Here is a 20,120-nt window from a genome sequence, read left to right as displayed (position 1 = left end):
GAGGGTAGCTAAGTAATACAGAATGAAGCTTATCCCAAGTGCCCTTCTGAATTCTCAGCCCCCACTGTGAGGAAGAAGGTCTAGTGTACTCTGGCTAAATTGATTTTTTTTTTATTTTTTTTTTATTCCTTGAAGGCTTAAATACCACATTGTGTAATTTCAGTATCCCTGTCAGACTTTCTGTCTCTTCTCCAAATATTAATGGATTTGGGAGAAGGAGCTCTTGTTATCTATAGCTGTACATAAAACAGTACTGTTGAAGCTGTGCTCTTAAGTGGTTTTTAGGTAATCCATAGATCATAGTGTAGAAAAATACAGTAATGAAAGGTTAACATCACATTCTCCAGTAGCTCTATGTTAAATTAGGTGCGGTTGTGTTCATGTGATGACATAAATCCTGACAGAATATGCTTATCCTTTGGCACTGACCCTACCAGATGTTTCGGTATCACTTGGTCTCTTCTCTAAATGTTTCCCAGGATTAAGTTTAAACTTCAGGGCATGCAGAGACCAAACTGATGGTATGTTATGAGCTTCAGTAGTCATTAATTACAGGGCTTTGGGGTTCATACTTTTGGACATGACAAGTATTTGAAGTCCTTGTTTAGATCTAGCCCATTTTTACTAACATCTGGCAACTGTATCTTAAAAAGACAAAACACTGTTAAAAGCTGTCTGATGAATTTCCGAAGTCACCGTTCTTAAGAAATCTGGCTTTTGTTTCGATTGCTTTGTCATTGATAACTTCATATTGTACAATGGGATACAATATTTGAAGAGGGGAGCTGGTAGATGGCCAAGCTCGCCTGCAAGATCCAGAGCTGTGAATCCATCTCTGACGGCAGATTTTGGTAAGCTTCTCTCTAGATCAGCTTGATAGTTCTAAATCAGCAGTTCCTGTGTTCTCCAGACTGCAGCAAAACGAAGGATATAATCATACAAACTGAGGTGCGAGTACTTAAGGCATCAGTTAAATAAAAACTGTTTTGGTGCTTAACATAGTTTTGTGATCAACAACACTCTTGTTTAGCAATTCTGAAAGGCAGCATGTAGCAGGAACATTAAACTTTCAACACTGACTGAAGGATTGTGACTCATTCTGTTTACTTCTCATGGTTTTATACCAGCTGTAGAGAAAATGGTTCATTTAATATTTGAGGGAGATAAGTTACCTTGTTTTTAACAAGTTCAGGCTAGGAAAGTGTGTCACTGAAATAGGATTTCCTGGTCAGTTGTTGCAATACTGCACCAAAATTTAAGATCTGTGTAAATCATGGCTTCTGTTCAGTTTTGGTTGTTGTATTGAAGGGAGAATTATCTTACAGAAAAATGGGAAGGTTGGTGAGGAGAGAGGTAGGAGAATTAACTGAGACTTTGGATGAGAGGGAAGGGTGCTCAGAGTTTATGCTCGATGGAGAGGGATGGTTCTTGATAATCCTACACTTTCAGCAAGTGTAGATCAGATCGCGTTAGCACTAAAGAGTTCCCCTTCCTTGGAGTAGTTTAAAAAAACTAATACAGTATCCTAAAATATAGTAGTAGACCAGATTTAAGCTTAGCATTCTGAAGTTTTACTTTCTGGAGAAGGGCAATGTTAGGGGCAGTTGGAAATGTTACCTTGGGTTATTTATACGCTAGGCTTACCAACACTTTTTACCAGTGTCTCTTACAGCTGCCTAGCTTCATAAGCTTAGAGTCTTAGTTGGATTCTTGAAACTGATGTTTCCCAAGCTATGTAGCAGATATTCTAACTTTGCTGTGTTTTTATTTGTTAAATTAAAAACAACAACAGAATATAGAAAACTGCAGGAATTGAATGTGTTCATCTTTGTCTTCAAGCTGGTACTTAAAATTCCTGTGTTTTAAGGCCCATTGTTGTAGACCTGATTCAGAAATTGGTGGGGAACTTGAGCTAATCATCCATTTGTGTTATACCTGGCAGACATTTCCTGTTTCCAGACGTGTCTGTGCAGCAGTTCCATCTCTGATTCCTGGTGTTGAGGATGAGGATTGTGCTGTGATGAAGTTGGTGGCTTAAGGAAACAAAATGCTGAACTCTTTAGTACAAAGTGGATGGTCTGATAGTGAAGGCTTTTCTGTGTCTAATGGCCTTGATGGCCTGCTGGGTTGGGTCTAGGGCTGCACAGGCATCGGAGTAGGTAGTCAGCTCTACAGCGCTTCTTCCTTCGTTCTGTGCAGATGTAGCTTCCTCCAATCCAAGACTTTCTTGTATGGGTCAGAAGTTGTTGCTACCACACTGAGATGCACTGGTTTCCTGCAAGTTTTCAAGAGGGTGTTGAAGTAATGACTTCTACTTGCTAATGCTTACCTAAATGAACATAAATCCATCTACCGGAAATAGTAAGTCTTGCTTCTGTACACTATCAGATCAAGATGAGCTGGAAGTTTGTCTACACAGCAAGTTGAACAAGATTTGTCTCATTGCTCTTTAAATTGTCCTGTTAGACCTCTGCTCAGACCTAGCAGTCTTACACATGTCCTGTGTCTCAGCTTCTGCAGGAAAATCAGAGCAAACAAAGCAGCCAAGGCAGAGCACACCAAGCAAAAGAGAAGTTATTCCACCTTTGGGTCTGCTCTCTGTGTGCTAGACCTGGGTGCACAAGGAGCGTGGGCGTGTGGCAGAAAAGCTCGTTTTCACACTTTAATTGAAGCGTGCTGAGTTGGCAAGAACAGTTATCTCTGCAGCTGCAGAGGAGGCTTAGCTCCTGAACTTAGCTGTTGGGAGCTGTGCTGCTATATGCTCAAGTGTTGTGAGTATCTGCCCAAACTTACATTGACCCTGCAGTTGATGAGCAGCAGTCAGTATGTTCTGAACTCACAGCATGTTTTACTCAGCACTGGGTGATTCAATCTAAGAAACATCAGGTCGTTTAAACCCTCTTACAGGCTAGCTTTGCTCTACAATGTGTCCCTAAGTGCTTTTTCATATTTTAGAAGACAGCTGTTTCTGAAGTGCAAGAGACTTTGGAAAAGCTGGGCTGGAGCAGCTGCAATGCCAATAATCTGCATGGCATGCAGTTTCTTCATTTGGTACTGCGGTGGGTTACAGGGAATGCTAGGGCAACGTGGTTGATAGCTACGGTAAATCTTTCACCTATTTACACCTGGTTTACTGGGGAGTATATGCAGGTATTGGTCAGATGGAATTTGTAAAAGGAAAAGCCTGCCTTCCCAGATCACAGGTGCTTCAGTGCTTCACAGTGCTTCAGTGCTTGGTCCACAGCAAGTACCAGTGAAATTACTGGGCAATGGTAAAGGTCAAGAAAATAGTTCAAGAAGTAACCACTTGCTGTCTAATTACTTTAATTGCACGTTGCAATTCATTTATTTGTTTCTCAGCCTTTGACTATTTCTCCCTCCCTCCATTTTCCTTCTGTCTAGTGATGACCTGCTCCTACTTCCTCTAGGTTTCCCTCTTAATCCTTTTTCTATTCTAGCCACTTCTCAGTAACGGAAGAAATGATGTTTAAGGGGTGTTACTCAGGATAGGTTTAGCATCCCTTTCAAACTAACGGGTGATCGTTGGTGTCAAGCTGCTGTCTGCAGGTGTATTACCCAGGGAGAGTGCTAGTAAAATGATGGGCTTCTTAGTCTTTCACGGTGGCTTCCCCCAAAAAAATGTTTATCTTGCCTCAGGGTTTAAAAAGAACACTTTAATTACTCTTACCATAATTACTCTTTAATTAAGGTTGCACATAAAAAACTTCCACTGCTTGAGTCTAAGTTTGGGAGCTTACGATATAGGAGACCAGTGTATTTAATAACCAAACACTTTTTTACCAGTGTCAACTTTGAACATGGAAAAGGAAAAATTCAGTAAGGAAGAAATGAATCTTAGATGTAGAGACCTTCAAGGATCAGATTCAGTGGGTTTTTTTTTTTTAGGTTGTAGTGTTTCAGGTTTGACAGCAGGAGGCATGTGCACATCAGATATATTGGGAGGAACAGATTCAGAACCTGCGCAGTATTTAGTGAAACTTCAATAAAGGTGGCGGACATGGAACACTTAATATAATTGCAGTGGTTTAAATACATATTTAAAGAAAAGTAAAATCTCAGTGGGATATTTAGTGTGCTTAACTGCTGAATGTGGGTTTTCAAAATACTAACATAAGAAACATTTCCAGAGGTTCAGTTTTGCCTTTCATCTAGGAAAATTAAGTTTCCTATACTTTACAGGCAAATTATGCACAATTAAATTGAAATATCTTGTTCTTTTACAGTGAAACTGTCAGTATTTCATCTTACCCTAGTCTCCTAGGTTTTGACTCATCTGGTGGTTGTGGTCAAATGTAGTGTATTTTCAATGGCTGTTAATATTTGTGGGCTCACAGAGTACAAGTTTAAGTGGATGTTTTGCATGTTTGCTTCTGATCACATCCTTGGGTGAATTTCACCAGGAATAAAGAGTTGTTGCTGTGAGTCAACCTTAGCAGAGTATGTCCATCAGGGTTTAGAGCTGGGTTAAAAGTCTGACATTCAACATTTGGGAGAACTTTATGCCATGGAAGGCCAAAGCAGAATGAATGTAGTCCTTTTCTCCTGTACATATGATGAAAATATTTGGCCTTCCATACGAGTCTCACTTTTTTTTCCCCTTTGATTAATTACAAATCAGTGTGCTGGGCAAAAATGTTGAATGTTACAGAATAATGTGTGGGACTCCCAAGTCTAAGGCAAGTTTCCATACTACGGGTTAGTGCGTTTACGTGGAAGCAAATGGCTGTCCACTGGCAGCAGTGGAGCAGCAAGCAAAGCTGTGCAGGTGAATTATTAGAAATTGGTCTTCTGTGGGTTTAGTTCCATGTCCTGTGCCTTACCTAAACTCAGTATCTTAATTAAGTTGTTTGGTATAGATGAGTACATTTTAACCCGTTTATGCTTTAGTTTGACGATTTCAAAATCAAGTCTCTGCTCATGTGACAATCGGGAGTGAAGAAATAGATTCAAAACACTGGGTGAAAAGGCAGGAGATTCTCTTACCTTGCTCGTGAAGCTCCTTGTATGCGCACCAGCAGCTGAAGATGCAGATTATTTGTGCTGAGGAATTTAAGTTCAAATGGCAACGAACTGCAGACTGAGACAATTGTGAATGGCGATCAGGTGTTTTAAAAATTAGTGTGTGCCTCTGTTAAAACAGATGTAGGATGGTTGTGAGAACAGGGTGTATCTTACAAGGTACATATTAAGCTCTAAGGAGAAGGGACTGTTCTTCAGATAAATCGATATTTAAGATAGTAATCTTTTTGTTTGTTTGGTTGGGGTTTTTTTTTGTTCAGTTTGTGGCTAGCAGGTTGCCTTTGTTACTGATTTGAGTGTCTTCCAGTTACCTCAGGAGAGGTAAAACAGCTAAATAATTTTAATTGCTTTTATTACCTTAATTGTTTACTTCTCAACAGTTTATAAAAAATTAACTTTGAACTTCAAGAGGAAAGGATTATAAGAGGAAATCCTTTTAAAAATGTTATCAGAGATAAACACCATTAAAGCTATCATTAATATTGATTCCCCACCCTGAGCTGCCACTGACTTGTACTACAGCATGACTTGCTTCCTAGCTGCCAGGTTTATTGTGAGGAGGGTGGGTTTTTTTGGTGGTTTTTTTTTTTTTTTAATGGCCATGTGAAATACATGTTTATGAAAAACAAATATAATACGAGATTTCCAGCATTCAGCTGACATTGGCATTGTCAGCCAAATTCAGTTATGTGGGCTTTTGCTTTACATCTGATACATCAAAGGACTTTTAAAATAAACAGTTTAATATTAAACCTCAGGTCACTTTACTTTTCTACTCAAATAAATGGATTCAAAAGCTGACCTCGGGGGAGAATCCAAACAATAAGGAAATGTGTGGCAAGACGGCAGAGTAAGAAGAAAAATGGTCCCAGCAGTTTGCCAGTTGGGTATTTTTCGGTGGGGTTTTTTTGTTGTGTTTTTTTTTTTCTTTTTTTTTTTCCTCCTAGCCTACTTTTAAAATTTCCAAGTGCTGAGGTTTAGTGTTTCCTTTGGGGAAGTGATGTGGACGCTGGCTTTCTCCAGGCGTTGCGAAGCTGCCGCGGGGTGAAGATGTGCGTTAGACACGCGGGAGAAGCTGCCGCACCCCGCGGCGGATGAGAGCACCGCGACCGCGCAGGGGCAAAGCTGTCGGCGGAGGCTGCGCGCCGTGCTCCTTCCTTTGTGTAGCGGAGGGGTGGCCGCCTAAATACCGGGGTGTCGCTGAAAACTGGCCCCGGTTTTACCGGACTTGGATGAGAAACACGGGGAGGGGGGGAAAGGTGGGGCAATTTGTTCCAAATGCTGCTGGAGCACCCCCGTGGAAGCGAAGGACGGCCGTGGAGCGTGATCGCTGCGTGAATCCCCTGTTTTAGCCTTTTAGCCCCGTGTTCGACGGTCCCACGCAGCGGGGAGCCCCTTCGCCTGCGGGAGGAGGGGCCGGAGGGGCGGGCTGCGGAGGAGCATAGCCCCCCCAGCCCCCGCGGGGTGTGGGGGGCGGGCCAGGCCGGGGCAGCCTCTCTCCTCCGCACCGCGGCCGCGCAGTCGGAGCCGCCCTTTTCCGCGGGTGTCACGGCGGGGCGGGAAAGGGTGCGTTCAAAAGCCGAGGGGAGGGAAAAGCCGCCACGCCGCGGTACGGGCGGCAGCCGCTCCGCTTCCTGCGGGCCGGGGCGGCGCCGGTTCTCCGCCTCGGGGCCGGTGCGGGGCGGAGAGTCATCGGCTGGTGCCGGCTGCCCCCCGACCCCAGCCCCCGCGGGCGGGCGCCGAGGAGGAGGATGCTGGAGAGCGGCTGCAAGGCGGTGAAGGAGGGCGTGCTGGAGAAGAGGAGCGACGGGCTCCTGCAGCTCTGGAAGAAGAAGCGCTGCATCCTCACCGAGGAGGGGCTGCTCCTCGTCCCCCCCAAGCAGCCGCCGCCGCAGCAGCAACCGCAGCCGCAGCCGCTACCGGCCGAACCGGCGGCCAAGATGAAGGAGCTGCACTTCTCCAACATGAAGACGGTGGACTGCGTGGAACGGAAGGGCAAGTACGTGTACTTCACGGTGGTGATGGCCGAGGGGAAGGAGATCGACTTTCGGTGCGCGCAGGAGCAGGGCTGGAACGCGGCCATCACCCTGCAGATGGTGCAGTACAAGAACCGCCAGGCCATCCTGGCCGTGCGCTCCACCCGCCAGAAGCAGCAGCACCTGGCCCAGCCCCACGGCCCCCGCCTCCGCTCCGCCTCCAACTCCGCCTGACACAGGTACGGCCGCCGCCCCTGCCGCCCCCTCTCCCCGCGGGGACCGGCCCGGACCCTGCCACCCCCCCCGCCCCCCCCGGGGACCGGCCCGGACCCTGCCGCGCCCCCCCCCACCCCCCGGGGCCCGGCTGCGCTCCCCGGCCCGGTCCCGGCTCCCCCACCCCAACCCGCGGGTGCCCTGGGCTGGAGGCGGCCCCGCTGCGCGGATCCTGGTGGGGAAAAAAAAAAAAACCAAAAAAAAAAAAAACCTGCCCCGGGCACTGCTTCTCCGACCTCACCGGCTGCCCCTTGTGCTGTCTTCTTGCAGGTCCGGTGGCCGAAGCGCTTCGGGGAAGCGGGGCCGAGGGCGTGCGCTGCGGACCGGCTGCTTCCGTCGGTGAAAACCGGGGCGAACGCCGGAGGTGCGGGCAGGACGGGGAGAGGAGCGGCCCCGCAACATCAACCCCGGCTGCTGCCGCCGCTGCTTGGCCGCCCTCGGTGCCGAGAAGCATTTCAAATCTTGTTATTTATGAACCTTGGAAAGGATCCTTTGGTGTGACGGGACTTCTAGGAGACATGATGTACTGTAACTTTATTTTAATGTATTTTGTTTTATTTATTAGGGTTGTTTATTTTTGTTTTGTTGGCTGTTTTTTTTTTTTTTTTTTTTTTAAGGCTTGTTTGCAAGACATTTCTGAATGTAGGCCATATCCAAAAAGCAAAGGAAGAAAACCCAACATGTGCGTTAGCTCCCTAAAGGAACTAAGAAGTTCTGGGTAGTTTGGCTGTGTGCAGTTTGACAAAAGAGTTTTTCATTTTTACTCGAAATTCGCTGTATGACACTAGCATGGAAAATGTGATGTGTGGCTTGGAATTTGGCTGAAACCCATTCTGCATATGAAAACTTCTCTCTAATGAGAATAATAATTCTAATCTGGGCTTTAAATTACTTTCTTTTAAAATATTATGTGTGGTGGAAGATGATAAAACTTATTCACACTTGGCTATTCAAAAAAGCAACATCGATGGTCGTTCCAAGATTGAAACACATCTGTTTAACATGTGAGCGGCGGGGAATCTGACCGACTTCTGCGATGCAGGAATAGCAGCTGGGTTCCCTGTTCGATGCGCTGGTTCCTCCTAGGCTGGAGAGCTGGAGCTGAGAAGCACTTCCGAATGTTTCTTAGCGTCCCAGTTCAGGGCTCCCTCTGCACGGTCGGTTTGCAAGCGGGCTGGGCTCTCGACCTGTGTTGAATTTTCACTGGCGGTTTTTAAATGTCTTGCATTAAAGTCGCCCCTAGTTTAAACTCCATCTTACCTACGTCTTAGTGTGCAAACGGATTATTCTGGTCACAGTTTTCATAAGCTGAAAGTTGCCCTCTAGCTGAGGTAAACTAGATGAATTTTGGTGTGTAGCGCTGTTGGATGTCAGGGGAGGCATGCGCTCTCACCTCTGAAGACGCTGACGAAGCCATGAAGTTGGGAAACAAAGGGCTAATTGCACAGCTGGCACGTCTTCCTCTGTCTCTTAAAAGTCCGTGGGAGTTTGGCTGCCGATGCCGGCGAGAGCAGGTTGGAGCTGTTTGCCCCGGCGCGGCGGAGGGGGCCGGGTGCAGGCCCGGGTGCTTTTTAGGACACGGCCCTTCAGGCGGTGGGTGATTTCCCGTTGCGTGCCGCTACAGCCCGTGTTCGCTGGTTTGCGTGGAGCAGGGAGGTTGCGAGAGGGACGGAGCGGCGTGGCCCGTTATCTCTGGTTCCAGGTAAAAAGTTGCAGCCGCAGAGCTGTTTGTTTTAACTAGCGTGGTGAGGAAAATGGCTTTTGGCCCCTTTGCAAGTTACATGAATGTAAACAGAATCTTTTCAAGCCACACGTCCAGGAGTTTTTTGTTTGTGTAACTGAGGCATAGCTTGACTGTAAAAGCCTCACGTTCTTGGTTCAAGCTGCTTCTGTAAGTGTTTAAAGCAAAAGGCTGAAGTGATGTTCTAAGGAAAACTTCTGAATTGGCTACTGCGCATAACGGTCCCTTCTTCTGCACCCTAAGCTTAAGCTCCGTCCTGTGAGGAGTAAATCAAGATCTTTTAGCCCTCATCTTTTGCTCCTTGCCTCCAGGGGAGGGGGTCACATACCCAGACGTGCAAAACACGTCATGGTGCAGTATTAAAGCCCACATCTCAGCAGTTATCTGTGGTCCCGAGCGCTTCTTTCCGATTTGGCCCTTGACAAGGTTGTGTGATGTGCTTGGGGTGGTAGATTACAGCTGTCCTAACGAAGTTATTACTTTGAGACTAATTGAAATCGAAGGTGCCCTGCATCTTCTAGGATTAGATGCGCTGTCTTGGCAATCGTAATAGCCGATTTCCACATCTCTGTACATCTGCCATTATCATTCTGCTACTGCTTGGATGTTAGAGCTGCAAGGGGATTCTCTAATGAGCTAGTCAAAGACTCACAAAATAGACTGTAATTTGTAATTTGGCTCCTCTCTTTAGAGTCATTAATTACAGTTTACTGAGTAACTAATCCACCTTTTCAGATATACAGACCTATCGCTGATATCTCACCTACTAAAATATGTTTTAGGCTCCTGAAGGGTAAATGTAGTTGATGAAAATTAATTCCTGTGTGGTCAGAGACCCATGTATTTCTCTAGGAGAGGCAGATATTCCTGCCCTCCATGGATCCGAGACCCTGAATGCCACTAAAGTTTATGAATCTGGTCTAAGGCTGAAATTTTACTGCTCTTCTGGAAATATGTGTACTTTGGAAAATGAAATATGACAATTTTAGTGATATAATTGACATTAAGTTTTGAGAAAACAGCTTTCCTTTTGAATTTGCTGCTCTTTGTCACCAGTTCAAGGTCATTGTCCCACTTTCACCTTACATTTCTTGTTTTAAGTTGGTCTGAAGGATGCTCTCAAAAAAACATTTGGACTGATGCAGTTCGCCAACAAACCTTTGCCTGTTGTCGTTGCCTGCTGTGTTGCCTTTTTGAAAACGTTGGTGTCGGCCAAACTCTTAGTGTGAGAGATGGTCACGTGTCAAAATCCACCCCGAGCTGTTCCTGTGCTTGCAGCCTGAATCGGTGGGATGGGTGCAAGGATCCAACCTCCCCTTTGTGCCTCCAGACTGTCTCTTGGAAGCTGAATGGGAACAAATTGGCTGGGGTCCCCTGGGGACAGTCGGACTGTGTGGCTCATGCCATGTCAGTGTAAATAAGGCTAAATTGTCTGACGTGGACAATCCGGCAACTTTCTCACGCTCTAAATTCCACGGGGTTTTTTTGACTGATAGTAATTTTTAGACCAAGAAATTGTTTGATGTTATAAATGAGGCAGTTCTGGGCTTTTTTTAGCTTGCCCCTCTACTACTGCAGAGTCTTCATTGGAGCTAGTTGGTTAAATGCTGTCTGTCACTGCCTTGTAAGAAATGGCTACGAAAGAAGGTCCAGCAGATGATGTTCCATCTTACTGGAGCTTTGCAAGAAAATAAATCAGACTGTCCTTCCCATTACAAAAAAAAAAAAAAAAAGAAAGCCAATAGCATATGGCTGAAGTAAGTTCATTAGAGAATAAACAAAAATGCCAGTAAAACACAGGCAAATGCTTGGTATAGGTAGCAAAAGTGTGGACAGTCAGCTTGTAAAGAGGTCGGAATTATGTGTCTTAAAAAAAAAGTGATTAAGGGGCAGATTCAGCAAGAAAATTTAAACTGTGATGACCAAGAAAATTTTGAAATTGGTGGGAAGGAAGATCAAGTGAATGTTGTCTCTGACATCCTGAAGTAATTCCTCTTTTTTAAGGTTCATGATATGCAAATGCCAGCTTCTGAATTATAGCTGCAGTGATGTACCAAATGTTTTCTAGCATATCCTATTGTGAGCAGAAATATTGGTGTCGTCAAAAAAAAAAAATTGTGTGTAAATATGACTCATAAATGATTTCTGAGAGATGTGATTTATTTTTCATATTTTTCAAGATGCATTCCATTTCAAATAAAGAGGTATCTATTGAAAGAGCTCTCAATATGCTGGAGGAATGGTTGTTTGGTGGGCTGTTATGATTAAAGTCTGATCTAAGCTTTTCTGATGTCTTAAGCGCTATGCAAGGGCTTAAAAGGAATGCTTTGAACCTGTGTAGGTCCCTTCTGAAGGAAAGACCTGCTTAGACACTCCGATTAATCTTTATACATAGCAGAATTACGAGGCTCAGAGTCCTCAGTTTTGCTTTTTGCTGTGTGTGATGTGTGAGCACTCGCACAGCGTCCTACTAATTTCAGTAATACCCTGCTTGGCATCACAGCCCATGTGCAACAGGTCTTTGGGACATGGACTTCAGGCTCACCATCTTTACCTGTGAATGCCTCACTCTACATGACATTAAGAATCTAAAATGAAGCTTTTTTTTTTTTAAATATATATGAAGCACTGTGATTGAATTTCAAGTAGCCTGAAAGCAGCCCAGAAAGAACACTTCCAGTCGGTGCATCCTCCAACCTGTTCTCATCTAGCATAGTAGGAAAAGAAATGAGGTGTGACAAGAAGAACTCGTGGTGACTTCTGCTGCTTTGGTGTCTCCACAGAGCTGCAGCCATTTGGATGCCTTCAACCCCGCTGCGGCATGTTTGTATCACAGCAGGCCCTCAGTTTTAAGCACCTTCTGAAAGTGTGTTAACTTCAGTGGCACAGTGTGCATTGACCTAGACTTACCTTTTTTTTTTTTTTTCTCTCATTTGTTTGCCTTTGCTGGAGAGGTGTCAGACCTCTTCTGTAAGAAGGCTATTGCTGTAAAAAGTACAAGTTCCCTTTTCCGTAGTAAACATCCCACACAGACTTTTGAGCTTAATATTTGATACACAAACGATGGCTTGAAGAGCTGACCTCCCATGAGAGCTTTGAAAAGCCAACTAAGCATCTGTGGATTTATTGTCTATTTGAGGGCCCACGATTGCTTACAGGTCTTAGAGGTGTCCCTTACGAGCTTTTAATAACAGTGGTAAATAAATATCTCTGTAAGGGCATAAATATGGTAAATCACAAAAGTAATAATTTGTCATTGTTTCTGCTCCTGCATCGATGGTGGTGTCTTTATAAATGTGCATTGAAAATGTGTTTCTCTGCTTTAAGTTTTGACTAAGAGGGTATAAAATAAGGCTGCTCACATTTTCATAGTACATGGGAAATAGTCCTAGAAAGTAGGTTGTTATTTTCCTAATGGGAATGTTGTCTTAATAGGGTTTTCTCAAAAGTTTTCTCTGATCTCAAGTAAGATAGGAAGAATGCTGAAACTTGGGGGTCAATGCAAGGTACAGAGATAAAATCTGTGCCCGATTCAAAGTCCACTGAAAGCAACAGGAATTTTCCCAGATTAAGACAGATCTTGACCTTTTGCAAAAATGGTGGCTGCTTGTCTTTTTCTCTTCAGAAAACCAAGGAACAAAACCCCAGAAGCAAGATCTGTGCTCGTCATCCGTGCCAGTAGTGATGATGTGTGATTAGCGTAACGCTGACGTTCTGGTCTTTCATCTTTGCCAATGAAATGAGGGGGAGAGGAATAAGAAGACAGAATAATGCCTGTGTCTTCTGAGCAAAATAAGATATTGAAGACGACCGATCTAAATGTTGTCTTTCTCCTCTGAAACGCAATCTAGACCAGAACGGTTTCTTGCGATTTCATGGAATTCACAGCACAGCTGAAATAGAACAATTTTCTTAGTTCTGATTTGAATTAAATTACAAAACCAGAGCCTTTACTTTTTTGACTTCCCGTTTCAAAGCAGGAACAGCCCAGTCCTTTCTAGAAAGTGCCTAAATCACTTTCCTCGCCTACCCATGTATTTTTTTTTTTAATCCAGTGTAGTGAAGGCTGTCAACTTATGTCCTTATTTTGAATGTATAACGTTATGAATAGTACTATGAGGTGTTTGTGATAATCTTTTTTCTGCTTTTCTGCTGGGGGATCTTTGATGTGTGAGGTAAGGACTCTGGAAACTGTGCAGCTGTTACATGCGGCTCATGGCGTTGCTTCTTGCGTTCTGTGCTGAAGATGGGCAGAGCAAAATTCGGTGACTTCGATCCTGCTAAGAGCTGAGCACCCTCAAGATGTCCCAACACCTGAAGGACCTGGGAGCTGCTTGGGACCTCACGATGGGGCTCAGTTACTTGTGGGGTCTTGGCCTAATGCGACACACTGAGTTTACAGGGAAAAGGGCACCAGCTCCTGGGTGAAGTGCTGGGAAATGAGGTCACACCGCTCACTGGCACCCGCGTGAAGCTCAGGCTGTGCGTCAACAGCCTGGTTTGATTGCAGCACCAACAAATTTTCCTTAAGAGACTTGTAGGGAAAGCCAGAGGTGAGGCTTCTGTGCTTAACTGCTTGGGTTTTTGTTTTGCTTTGTTTTGTTTGGGTTTTCAGAACAACATCAAAGCAGAGACATTTACCCCAGTATGGACTCCTCACAGACACTTTAAATTGGCCAAATTTTACAGCCCTTCCAAGTCATTCTGCTAGATGTCTCCTAGCGATGCCAGCCGCCAGTGCAGGGGAAATGGTTGTTTGGATGGGGGTTTGATTTACCTTTCATGCGAAGTTGTGCTATGACAACTGTGGATTTCACATAAACAAAATTTATATTGACCCTACTTCATAATCTGGGTCTTGCCAGCAGTTTGCAACCAGCCACGGTAGATTAACCGAACCAGTAAATACATATAGAATGACTAACCATTACAATGAAGCATACAGCCCTCTGTGGTCAACAGAATGTTTTAACTGAGACAATTTACCCCAGGTTTTGTAAGGCTTCCAGCGAGATGAGGAAATCACTGCTTTTGTTTTTAAGATCTTGTCAGTGTTCTGTAAATATTTCTGATATTTATGACTGTACGTATGGTTTTGATTATAACTTGCAGGAGGGTCAAGAATTGGGTCGTACTGTTTTGGAGGGGATTATTTCATTAACTGTAATTTTTGCTGGGTTTTGTCGCTCAGCCTTTGGCATCTTTTGTGTACCTACTGCCATTTACAGGGGTGAAAGTATGGTGTGTAGCCACAGCAGGGAACCTGCAACTCAGAGAACAAATCCAGCCTGTTCTTGGCTTGGGTGTCAGAGCCAGGGTCCTCCAAGGGAAGGGCTCTCCATGTTACTGTGTGCTTTGGACCTGGGCCTGGGGACGATAACTCCCTGTACCGGCGATAGCACCTCTCTGCAAGGCTCTCAGCCCACTTGTATATCATATCTCTGTTTTGGAGAAGAGGAAACTCGGGACCGCAGAACCCATGCCGCCTGCCCAAGGTCGTGCCTGGGGAGACGGAGAGCAGGGTCCCTGTCTCTGCGTGAGAAACACTGCCTCTGGCAGCAGAGGCTGCTTCATTTTGTGTGCTTGGCAGGGACCTTCCTTAGGGCAAAATGCAAAAGTAGTGTCCCAGTCGGTGCCACAGGTCCTTGGATGGAGACCCAAATGCATTACTGCCCTGCCAGGTAAGTTCCAGCCTTAAAAAAAAAATAAATTATTGCAATGCAGCTACTTGCCCAGAGGAGATAAGAGCAAGACAAAACACTTAGTTTCACATGGGATTTAGCAGAGTCTTTGGATGACTTCAGGTTATTAAATCAGCTTCTGATTATTCCCAGCACTAGGTGTTGTGCATGCTAGGAGCGAAAGGATCTGCGAGTTGTTACCCATTTCCGGAGCGATTAAGCTCCTCCATTTACTGTGGATTACAAGGACAAAGAGAGGTTATCAGCCCCGTAATAACTTGGAAGGACTGTATAGATATGAGTCTGGCGTTAATGCAGCTTTTCCAGCCTGCTAACTGCCTTAACTAAAATACATAAAGGGGGAAAAAAAAAAAAGAGGGGAATAATTTTCTTCTCTCTACCATTCTGCTTTCACTTGACCATTTCACTCAGAAATAAGGTTTGAGATCAATCCTTTTAGCCAGAAACTCTTATCTTAATCACATGTTTTTCTACTAGAAAAAAAATTGATTGATGCACAAAGCTGGAGTAGCTCATCGACAACTGGCTTATCCTGACCCACTGCCGGAGGGTGATGGAGCTGTGTGAGTCTCTCTTCATGGGCTTTCGCAACAGCCCCTTAAACCATCTGCGGGGCTGAAACCTCCTCTGCGCCCTTTACTGTGCCAGCAGTTACTGCAATACGCAGATGACCTTGCTTAGGGGCTTTTCTTGTGCACAGATGAACATGAGAGAAACTACTCTGTTCTCTTAAAAGTCAGCCTTGAAGTGGAAAAGTTATTCCTTTATTGGCTTTTTTGGGGGCTGTCACTACTCTTAGCCAGTCATAGACTGGTGCCTCCAGCTGAGTTAGATGTGTACTGGCTGCTTTTTTAATTTTTTATCACGGATTGTTAATATTTCCTGTTCCACTAAGCCACGCTTCCCTGGTACTCATTCCTAGTGCTTGGCTCCTAAACAAAGTCACAGCTCTTGTCACAAGGCAGTGGGCTGCGTACTTATCCTTCGCGCGAGTGATGACTGAGGGCTCAGCGGTAGGGAAGTAACGCTGACAGCTCCGCTCCTGCACGGCAGATTGTCGGCATTCCTCACCGGGGCACCCAGCCAGCCTGGGAAAAGGCTGCTGTTTCAGGGCAGGGTGGGCTCTAAAATAGACCGACTGTCATTCCAGAGTGGAGGAAGGTGGAGAGGGCTGGTGGGCTGACCTCTTTCTGAGCAGAGGTGCGGTCAAACCTGTGAAGCTGCAGAGCCCGAAGCAACTGCTACGATTCTGCGGGCACAAGCTGAGTGGTCAGGTGCAAAGAGAGAGGGGTATCTGATAGAATCATAGAATCTTAAAGTTGGAAGAGACCTCCAAGATCACCAAGGCCAACCGTCAACCCAACACTACCATGCCTACTAAACCATGTCCTGGAGTGCCACGTCTAACGTGTTCTTTGAACACCTCCAGGGATGGTGACTCCACCACTTCCTTGGGCAGCCTGTTCCACTGCCTGACCACTCTTTCAGAAGTGTTTCTTAATATCCAACCTAAACCTCCCTTGCTGAAACTTGAGGCCATTTCCTCTTGTCCTATCACAAGTTATTCGGGAGAACAGGCCAACACCCACCTCCCTCCAATCTCCTTTACAACTACATGAAAGAGCAATGAGGTCTCCCCTCAGCCTCCTCTTCTCAAAACTAAACAATCCCAGCTCCCTCAGCTGCTCCTCTTAAGACTTGTTCTCTAGACCCCTCACTAGCTTTGTTGCCCTTCTCTGAACACACTCCAGCAACTCAACATCCTTGCTCCAGTACTCAACATCCTCTGAGATGATTGATGTCTGAAAGGGCAGCAAGACATTATAAAATGCTGATAATTATCAACAATAAGCCATTCCCCCCCCCCCCCCCCCATTCTTGTTGTTGGAGAAAAGACAGTAGCTTGTGTAAGAGGTAGGATGATGGCTCACTGGATGGATGTGTCTGGGATGAAACTGAGATCATTTCTGCAGCTAATCCTTGGGTGCACTCTGGAGTTTAAGAATTAGCCCAGAGCCAGTTGAGAGCAGCAGCTGCAAAGGAGCGCTTAGCTGCTGCCCCAGGGAGGCTGCTGCAATCACTCCCAAACAATTTGGAAATTGTTCCTCTGTGTTTTCCTGAGGGCTTAAGCAGCTCGCAGTCATGGCCCACAGACTGTCTCGGCATTGTGAAATGGCAGCCGTGGGCCGATCAGCTCTCTGCCATCCCCCCCCTCATCATCCTTAGTCATTAGGGAGGAAGGCTGAGGAGGGACTCTGTTGGGCAGGAGGTGCCTCTCGGGGGTGACTCAGGGCAGGCAGCCTGGAGGACTCAGGTTTCACCTCCCTCCTGCTGGTGCTGGTCACATCTGATCTGAGAAGCCTGCTCTGAAGGCCTCCGTGCAGGTGGAAGAGGAACGGGCTTTGTTGTAAATAGTCTTGAAGGTGCTCGCTAGCCCTCCAGGGATGCACCATGCCACTGCCTTGCTGGTGGCTTCACCGGCGCTGCTGTTCCTCACTGCAGTGTGTGAGTGCCAGCATGGAGAACGAGCAGGAGAACAAGGGCTTCTCCAGAAGGCTTCACATGGGTCTCCAAAAACACCTTCAGCCCTGCAGTTCTGCTGTTAATAACCTCAGAAACAGTTCCACTGACCTGTCTTGAACTGGGGCTGGGGGAAGGCGCTCTGGGCTGAACATGCAAGATAAACGTTTCGGCTGTAACTCAAGAACAGAGGTCCCCTTGCCCAGTGCCCTGCTAGCCGGCCCAGATGCAGGAGTGTAGCACCCATGCTTGGCACCTTTATTTGCAGGGTTGGGGTCTTTTTATTTCTTCCTAGATTTTCCCTAATTCTGATTGTTTCTGCCACAGAGCCACCTACCAAATGGTATTTTCTTTTCCCAAAGGTAATTCTAAACAACTTGGCCATTTTCCTGTTAGCTGAAAATCTGCAGCAATCTCTTTTGCTGCTGAAGCTCAGTGAGCAAGGCGAAGTGCTTATGCAGGTAGCCTTAACGTATTTAATTGTTGTTCTGGGCAATGACAGGGCTCTAACACAATGCAGAGCTTGCATAAAAGGAAGGATTATATATATCTGCAGAGCGGGCATGGCGATGAAGATCGTTTTGCTGGCTTTGATTTCCTAATGTTTTAATTTAGCAGTCACTCAAAATGAAGTCAAAACCTTAAATCAAGCTGAATTTGGGAGAAGTGATTTGGTTTTGCTGAGCTCTGGATATGCTTAGTCTTTCTCCAGTCCTCTTTTCCCTTCCTCATCTCCAAGTTTAGCGCGCAGCATTTAGGGGGAGAGGTTTGCGAACCATGATGCCAGCAGCTGTTCCGCCACCCATTTTGTGTGCCTCCCTGATGAGGCCAGTGGCTCGTGAGGATACGGTAGCCCCTGAGCAGCCACAGGTATATCTGGGGCTTGCTCTTAATTCAGCTGTCACCGCCTGTCCCGAATTGGCCTGGTGTAGGCAAAGCTTTGCAATGGCAATCCCACATCGATGTCCTTCAGGGGTGTCTTTTTTTTTTTATTACCATGCCTTTGCAATCACAAAAAAGCATTTGCAGACATTAAGGAGATGGGATTGTGCTTTCCCTCACAGAGCCACTAACATTGCTTCCCACATGTGATTGATTAAGGTAAAATCTGGTTTGCCTTTGCCGCTGTCATTGCTGGATGTCTGCTGCAGGCAAGAGTGAGTTAGGGTGCCCTGAAAGCAAGGACAGATCTAAAAGCACAGTTTATTTATGTGATACTCTTAATGGGTCTTCCAATCTCGTGCCGTGTGGCCTTCCTTTAACCTTGACTTTAGGCAGCTGCTGCAAAATCCAGTAGCTCCCGGACCTGCAGCCTGGGAGAGGCAGGCTCAGAGTGGCAAGGTTTGTATGTACCATTCAGGAGAGGAAAAAAATGCTTTTATAACCTAGAGAATTACCAGTTCATGGAGAAATGCATGTCAGAGGGCCAGGATGCTCAGCACAATGCTTAAGCAGGTGCCCAACTCCTGAAAGTATGGCTTTCTCTGGAGCTGGCAGAGTTTGCCCAGATTTAGGGGCCCTCCTGAGCCACACCCCTGCTCCTGTGCGTGAAGGCACCAGGATCCAGCTGTTTGCAGCTCCCAGATGTTGACTACATGACTCCAGAAAGCTGTGTCTGCAATTTACTGCCGTTGGTCTATTTAACTGTGTTACTGTAGATGCTACAATGTCAGTGGGCTAAATAGCTCAGAACTGCAGTTAGCTATTTTAATTGCTGCCTGCTCCCAGCCCATAAAAATCCTCAGCTTTTACGAACCCTATCACTGTTCTCCCTCGATATCCTTTAATTGCTTTTTGAAGAGGAAAGCTCAGTTTTTGTGTACTTCCCATCCCTCTTCCAAGAAACCTTGCTCTTAAGTTTGTCAGCATTTCCAAAGAGATCTCCAGCCCCCAGGTTTGTGCGACGCCTACTCAGGGTGTTCAAATCCTTCATGCTCACAGACAAGTGTGCAAGGGAAGCTCCAGGAATGAAGAAAAATTAGTCTAACAGAGATGTTTGATAACTGCCCACTCTCAAGAAGCTGTCATATTCATACATCTTGTAGCTCAGGACATGAGGAGCTTTTGTTACTGGAATTTTTTTTTGTATTTGAGGATTGCAAAGCTCTGGGGTCTGCTCCACTTGCAAAGTTAAAACCTGTAGGTCTGTGTGCATGGAGGCATGCCCAGAAATGGGAATGTGTGCACCCCCAGGGCAGGTCATGGGAGTGGTGGGACATTGAGGGCCCCATAGCAAGTACCAGAGTCCAGGTGCCCATGAAGCAGCTGAGTCCCTGATGGAGACATGGAGGAACAGCTCAGATTCTTCCTCTGTGGTCCCCTGCCACCCTGCAAGGCTTTTCTGCAGAGGATGGATTTGCTGCTGGCGGTCATTTATGCATGACGACGGAGAGCAAACAGTGGAGGAGACTGCATAATTCACATCCCTCCCTCTGATTAACTGTGTGGCCTCCTTGGCAATATGATCTCCTAATCATGCAGGCTCTCCCAGAGGGAAGGGCACGCCACACCTTAACATTTACCCTTCAGCCTGAGCGTTAACCAGTGGCATATGGAAAGCCTCAGTCCTTCAGTGGGAGCAACGCATTGGTGAAATGGCTTAAGAAGCGTGGTGATCTCAAAAGCTCCATGTAAAGGTCTTGAGGGTATGGGACACCAGGGCCTCTCCCTGCCCCCCACCCCTGGCCTTGTAATCAGATACCGCACTGATATCTGAGGGAATCTTTCTAATAGACTTCAAAACATGCTGGTGGAAGCTTTAGCAAAGACCAGACCTGGCTTTCCTCAGCTGAACACCACCCAGCCTTGCAGAGAACCCTTCCACCTGGAGCAAACATGCTTCTGGTGCAGCCGCCTTTGCTGTGATAA

General features: G+C 45.9%; 1 protein-coding gene across 1 annotated transcript; it reads left to right on the top strand.

The window, feature by feature from the left end:
* The first annotated feature begins 6,635 nt into the window (after window positions 1–6,635).
* On the top strand, window positions 6,636–11,257 carry PHLDA1 (pleckstrin homology like domain family A member 1). The gene is made up of 2 exons (XM_086749541.1): window positions 6,636–7,255; window positions 7,560–11,257. Exon 1 carries the CDS (start codon window positions 6,792–6,794, stop codon window positions 7,248–7,250), a length of 459 nt encoding a protein of 152 aa, XP_086605667.1. The 5' UTR covers window positions 6,636–6,791; the 3' UTR covers window positions 7,251–7,255; window positions 7,560–11,257.
* Window positions 11,258–20,120: the final 8,863 nt, after the last annotated feature.

The sequence above is a fragment of the Chlamydotis macqueenii genome, chromosome 1 (genome assembly GCF_036417535.1).
Source record: "Chlamydotis macqueenii isolate bChlMac1 chromosome 1, bChlMac1.mat, whole genome shotgun sequence".
In the NCBI taxonomy this organism is placed as follows: domain Eukaryota; kingdom Metazoa; phylum Chordata; class Aves; order Otidiformes; family Otididae; genus Chlamydotis; species Chlamydotis macqueenii.
Note: the sequence above shows the minus strand (reverse complement) of the source record. Positions and strands in the feature narration are given on the sequence as shown.